This window comes from Syngnathus leptorhynchus, chromosome 10 (genome assembly GCF_054491065.1).
Source record: "Syngnathus leptorhynchus isolate UIUO chromosome 10, UIUO_Slep, whole genome shotgun sequence".
Taxonomy (NCBI): Eukaryota; Metazoa; Chordata; class Actinopteri; order Syngnathiformes; family Syngnathidae; genus Syngnathus; species Syngnathus leptorhynchus.
This window is the reverse complement of record NC_141204.1, coordinates 804,579-811,612: the sequence shown is the minus strand read 5'-3', so window position 1 is coordinate 811,612 and position 7,034 is coordinate 804,579. Positions and strand designations below refer to the sequence as shown.

At 42.6% G+C, this 7,034-nt stretch overlaps 1 protein-coding gene across 1 annotated transcript; it reads left to right on the top strand.

The window, feature by feature from the left end:
- The first annotated feature begins 307 nt into the window (after positions 1-307).
- On the top strand, positions 308-6,596 carry valopa (vertebrate ancient long opsin a). The gene is made up of 5 exons (XM_085921562.1): positions 308-677; positions 3,433-3,643; positions 3,730-3,847; positions 4,088-4,321; positions 6,360-6,596. Exons 1-5 carry the CDS (start codon positions 311-313, stop codon positions 6,594-6,596), a joined length of 1,167 nt encoding a protein of 388 aa, XP_085777688.1. The 5' UTR covers positions 308-310.
- Positions 6,597-7,034: the final 438 nt, after the last annotated feature.

The following is a 7,034-nucleotide window of genomic DNA, read 5'->3' as shown; positions in this document are numbered from 1 at the left end:
ACCCCAAGACGGCAGCTCCGCGCTCAGTGCTGCGCTCAGCCTGTGAAGCGTCCATTGCGCATGCACGTCGCCCGCCCGGCAGCTCTGCGCTCACGTTTTCCCCTTTCGCAAACATCTTGCACTCTGTTTTTTCATTCGATTTTTTTTCCACCACGGCTTTAAGATGCAATTTAGACGGCAGGAATGTCAGCGCGGCGTAAAGTTGATCAGAAGAGGCTTGCGGCACGCACTGAGCGCGTTTGACTTAAAGTTGAAAATATGAGCCAAATCCGGATTTGCAAGTAGCGTGCGTGCACGGTGGTCATGGACTATGGAGGCTTTAAGTCTGTCCGTAAACGCGGTGTCCTACACTGTGGCGGCTGAGCTGCACCCGATCGATGATGACCCCTTCACCGGACCCATCAAGAACATCGCCCCGTGGAACTTCACCATTTTGGCGCTGCTCATGTTTGTGGTGACCTTTCTATCGCTGAGCGAAAACTTCCTCGTCATGTTTGCCACATACAAGTTCAAACAACTCCGACAGCCACTCAACTACATTATAGTCAATTTGGCTATAGCTGACTTTCTAGTGTCCCTCACAGGAGGACTCATAAGTTTCCTGACAAATGCGAGAGGTTATTTCTTCCTGGGCCGGTGGGCTTGTGTGCTGGAGGGCTTTGCTGTGACTTTTTTCGGTAGGTGCCTCTTTTGTCACTTCTTTTCACATGGATGATTGATTGTGACTTTTTGGATTCAAATTGGTTGTTGTGAAAAGCAATTTTTGACTGCCACTCAGATAGATATTCTAGCATATGATGATGATGATTGAAGTTATGTTCGGAAAGTTGGCCGTTAGACAAAATAAGACTTGCTTCATGAATGTTTAGAGTTGTTGTTTTTTTCTATCTGTTTGTGCCTTAATTTCAAGCTGCAGGTGTCAGTGTTGCGACATTTTTGCTTCTTTTACAACCATGATGAATAATTCATATGACACAAAAGTCGCACGTCTGATCATGACTCCAACATCTGTTTCGACCCTGTGTGGAAAAGAAGATCACCAGGTTAACTCTTGACAATTTGGAGAAAGGTTTCTAGATTCAAAATATTCATCAAGAAATACACTTCATGGCCGATTTGACTCTGGATAGTCACTGACCATTATGACAGTAATGGGCTCTTGCATTATTTTGATGATGATGATTTTTTTCAAGGCAATATTGGACTCAGCAGATGTGAATGGCCAATCACCTTGCGTGGCTTATCATAAGTGAGTTACCACTATTCAATCAACTGAGTGAATTGGGTCAAGAGCTGTGCTGAGCATCTGCTGAGGTCACCCAAAGTAAAGTTCATACAGGCATGCATTTGAAAATCAAGTTGAAAAGCTTGCTTAGAAATCGGACACAAAATGGTACTTACGTATTCTGTGTCATGCAAAAGGCAGTGCCTTGCATTATTAGCTAAAATCCTCCATACTGTGCTTTGTTCTTTTGCATGTATAGAAAGTTTCAAAAATAGGAAGTAAATAGATGTTATGAAAACCTGCAAGGTACACATTCATTTTAGCCAATAAAGCCCATTTTACTAGTACACATAAATAAAGACGGAGGATTTATGACCGCATGATTAAGATATATGTTGAAACAAATCGCTTTCATGGTGGTGGCAGAAAACACAATTGGCCTGACTTACTCAAGGTTGGGGTTGGTGCATGCAAAAACAGGCGCAAACAGGAGTGACCATGCAAAAACACAGTCTACAAATGATGGCGTCTATTTGACATTTGCTATTCAATACTACGCTGTAAAACAAATAAGTCAATAAAAGCAAGATATGATGACATCCCCCCCCCCCCCAAATCTCTGTATAAAACCAGCCCGCAAAAGCTGAACCACAATCTAGCAAGGGAATGCTGTAATGTTTGTTTGTCTTCCAGTAACACTTCCAATTTTTTTTTTTTTTTTTTGCCATCAGCTGGAAAGCCCCATGCTACCATTTTTACAACTGTTGTCAAATACTGAATATTTCAGCTCTTGGTAGAAGATCTTAATAAATCACACCTCCGAACAGTATGTGAAGTCTGTCAGAGTAAACATACCATTTGGAAAGCAAGTAAATCAGGCCCATTGCATTTCAACGATGACCAAAAGAAACTATCTTGCATAATACATACGATCAGAGTGATGTATAATCAATAGTCCTGGACTGAAGAGGAAATCCAGTCTTGTCTTAAGTTCCGACAACTGCGTTCGTGTGGTCAGACGCGTTGGTGTGTGTTGATAAATTAGAAATGAATAGAACTAAGCAGGAAACAAGTCGTCCCAGTTATTTTGCTCAGGATCTCAGGAGTGAATAGAAAATATGTAGATGTGTGTTGGTCTTTCTAAATGAATGCACCATTTTCTCTATTCGTTACAAGACACAAAAAGTGTCCGTTTCATTCGTGAATCATGTGTGAAACCTAATTGAACATCCTGGTTTCCACCACTCTCTTTTGTCCTCCGCACTAAGCTCAGACACTGAGTGTATTTGGTTGTGCAGAGAAAGGTAATTACCCGCTGAGTGAGTTATTACCATAATTAAAGAGTTTTTTTTTTTCACTCTATCATAAGGCAGCCTAATTCAACCACCTTGAATCATTTCACTATTTCTAGCGTTAGTAACTTGACACGCCTTTGGCTTCATAGAATTGAGATCCGTTGTCAAACAATAATAAATAAGGGGAGTTATAACCGGGCCATCCCATCTCCATATGCTCCCAAGCATAATACAATTGACCATAATACAATTTTCAGTTAAGAGAGGCAAGTCATTGGAAATGCAGAAATCACACGCACTTTACATGATAACATTCTGGAATTTTTCAATGTAATTCCATTACGCTGGTGGATAACAAATGAGAAGCACTGAGCGCACATATTAAAAGATGAACTTTTTAACTGCTTTACTGCATTGGTTAAACACACATCACCTGATTCATGGCCTTTTGGAAGTGGACATTTGAGCGCCGCCCAGAGTTCCTAAAGGCTCTGGATGGGCAGATCTGGGTGGTGGGCGGGCCTCCTTTTTAACCTGTCCACTTGTCATTTGATTGGTTTCCAGTAAGGGTTGCGCACCACTAAGGCTGGCCTTTCTCATTGATTGTGTTTCTAAGCTTAATGAAGACAATTTCTAGGTGCATGCAAGGGGCCTTTTTGCAGACAATGCAGTGCCGTTGGCTTGGTCATGTCAACTCTCACCGGAGTGCTTTTCAGCCAAGTGCCATGAAAATCAGCAGCTCTAAATCTGTGACCATGGCTCCCTGCTCTAACCAGTAAGGGGATGAAATACCGCCTCAAATGGAGAAGTTCAATTATCTTGGGGTTTTCGTATATGAACGTTGGCATGGGTTGCATTTCATTACGCGGCTTTGATATTCTGCCAATGCGACTGACCTGCTGTTTGTCCCAGGAATCGTAGCCCTGTGGTCTCTGGCCGTTCTGTCCTTCGAACGATTCTTCGTGATTTGCCGACCTCTGGGCAACATTCGGCTGCAAGCCAAACACGCCGTCATGGGTCTGCTGTTTGTCTGGATCTTTTCCTTCGTTTGGACCTTCCCTCCGGTTCTGGGCTGGAACAGATACACTGTCAGCAAGATTGGGACCACCTGTGAGCCCGACTGGTGAGAAACATTCTCGGCTCATATATGTGGATGTCATTGGCGTATGGTGAAACTAAAGAGCGTTTCAATGGATGTGTGTCAACCAGGTATACGTCCGACATCAATGGCCACAGCTACATCATCACCTTCTTCTCCACTTGTTTCATTCTGCCTCTTGGACTCATCTTCTTCTGCTATGGGAAGCTCCTGCGGAAGCTCCGGAAGGTCACTCAATATTTTCCTTTCCAAAGGCAATCGTACTTTTCGTTGATTGCATTTATAGGAGCATAACAGATGTACAAGAGAATTGTCATCCCCAAATGCTTATGAACCAGTTGCATGATGATTTCTCTGACCTGAGTCTAGCAGTACCAGTGTACTGAAAAGTGCATTTGACGTCCACTTTCATCTGACCGTATCAGCAAAATCCAAATGAAATCAAGAAGCGTTTTTCCTCCCCTGTAGGTGTCCCACGGCCGTCTGGCCACCGCCAGGAAGCCTGAGCGCCAGGTGACCCGGATGGTCATCGTCATGATTATAGCATTCATGGTGGCATGGACACCATATGCAGTCTTTGCAATACTGGTTACAATTCATCCAACCATTGAATTGGATGCCAGGTTGGCTTCCATCCCTGCATTCTTCTCCAAGACGGCGGCGGTGTATAATCCAATCATCTACGTGTTCATGAACAGACAGGTAATATTTCCTCTTATAACGGAAGCTTAGACATATCACTCACTATGTGTATACATACAGCGGATGAATATTGCAGTGGATCCCAAGACGTCTATAGTGGCAGAGGAGTTTGTGTGGTTCTAAATAATGCATGTCATATGAATAAATTAAATGTACAATTCAGTAGGTACAATTGTCCATATGAAGCCCTGCGGAAAAATGCATAACCCACCTATGTAATGCTTGTAAAGAGGGACAGTGCTACCGCCAGGCGCATTCCTGTCACATTCCTCTTGTATAAATTTGCAAAGCTTACAGAAACAGTATTTGGCGCAACATAATTGATTGATCTGATATTGACAAATGTTAAGTTTGTAAAAAAGAAGAAGAGATTTTACTCTACTGCACTGCACTGCACTCGAGTCCTTAGTGACTGTTGGTATTTTGGTCCTTGGATTTTGTTTCAAGAACATGACTGCTCATTCAATCATTTCAAATGATCAGAGACTGACAAGGTCTTGGATACACCAGGAGGCTTTCTTAATATTATGGCGCTAAATATTATAGATGGGAATTGTGTATGCAACATACCGCCAACTAACTGCCAAAAAAAAAAAAAGCCATTCAGACTCCACTGCAGGGAACTGCATGCTGTCCTACTTGTTGAAATGGGTCAGCCTCTGTCAACATGGAAAGTAGATGCAAATAAGTACAGAATCCAAACTCCTACTCCTTAAACTAAGGAGCCAGTACTTGAAGTCAAGTGACCTTTATTACATCATGCGAATAAGGTTTACAATAACGCAATTACAGACTGAGACACGCGGATTGACAAACACAGCAACAGCCTTTGGCATTGGCCCTGGTACAGGTCTGGGAATGGGTTCAGTCTCTGCACAGAGATCGCATGAGAAGAGTCTACTAATAGTTAGCAGACTGTATTTACAGACTAATGAATGACACAAACTAGAGTGCTACCTTACTTGACTTGTATAGGGTTAGCAAGCCATGGCTGGATAACAAATCATCCTGTGCTGCTAAAATTGGCTGCTACACATCATTGGATGACTAACATGGACATACTCCACCTGATGAAGAAATAAAATCTACACAAAGATGGTTACCGTATAAAGCTTTGTTGATTGTGTAACGGACTTCCCAAAGCTATGAACCCAAAAACGCCGTTCTTTTGTTATTCCACAGACCTCGTGGTCCAGATGCTTTTCTAGCATCTTTTCACCTAATCCGTCCTCCTGATCTTAAAATAAAATACTTCTCTTAAACAGCATTGAAGCTGTTCTATTAGTCACATCTAAGCCCCTCTCAGTCCAAGGCCATTGTAACCTCACAACTGACCCATTTTCACGAGTGGGATATTTCTGGAATTCACGGCATCATTTTTATTACATTTGGCACCACGAGCAGCTTCTATTCAAGGAGGAACTCATTAAAATGTGAAGGCCCAACTGACAGCGAATCACATCATTTCAAGATCAATTCAGTAGTGATGTCGATTCATGTGATTTCCGAGATGAACAATGTGTGTGCTAATGACACATTTTGGTATAAGCTTGCAAACAAACAATAGAAATACATGGATAGTGATGTATTGTCTTCATGTCAGGAAAGTAGTGAAGGGGGGGCGGGGGTGGGGGTCAGGCTCAATTGTCATTCAATTCAGCAGTCACAATCACTCTGCAATTTTACAAATCAATGCTGATTGATTTCAGCTCTCACTCTGACCCCTACACGTTCAAAATGTGGATGGATGCATGTAAAAGAAAAAAACAAGTTTCACATTACTTTAGATATTTTTAGTCTCTTTTTCTGTTTTTTTGCTTAGCTCAATAAAGGTCAGGGAAATCTAGAATCTAGAATTTCAAGCAGGCTATGACAAATTAGGTTCAAGTTAAGTACTGAAAAAGAATAGAAATGGCAGCACAAGGTCTCGGTTCCACAAAAGAACCTGTAGTCTCAAGTGGAACCAGATGAGGAGCCGTTTATTTCCAGAAAACTTAAAGCAGATGCTAGACTCCTCACGCTTTTTATTTGTGTTTAGTTCAGGAAGTGCATCATCCAGCTTTTCACCGGCATAGTGGCCATGCCCGAAAGCAACATGAACCAGACATCAGAGCGACCGGGAATCACTGCGGACAGTCAAACGGGAGAAATGTCTGCCATTGCGGCCCGTATCCCCATCGGCGGTACGACGTCGCCCAGGTCGGAAGATTCGCCAACGGACTGCGCTTCCTTTGCGCAGCTCCCCATCCCGGAGAATAAAGTGTGTCCGATGTAACGGCTACTTGCAGCAGGTCTACTCCAACTTGAAGGAAAAATAATAATAACACGCAACTCTTGCCAGACACATCTTTGGATAGTCATTTTCATTTTTGAGACGGATGAAGCTGAAGATATGACGACTAACCATTTTTTTTCTTCCCTAGCTGTCTGTCTGTCTGTCTGTCTGTCACCTTTGCATTTCACTTGCAGTCGCTGAGGAATCAAAAGCAAATGAAGCTTTCTGCTGAAGTGCATTGAAATTTCATTTGAATTAGCCCTAAATATTGGTGGAAAAGAAAATGTCCAGATGGAAAAGTTCAAAGCTTTACCCAAGAGATAAACTTGACCACACTTGCACAACTTCTAACCTGCCACCAAACGCAACCTGCACTTGAATCACGGTAACGCCATACCAATACGAAGCTCCTGGAAAATCACAGCGTACGTCAGTTGA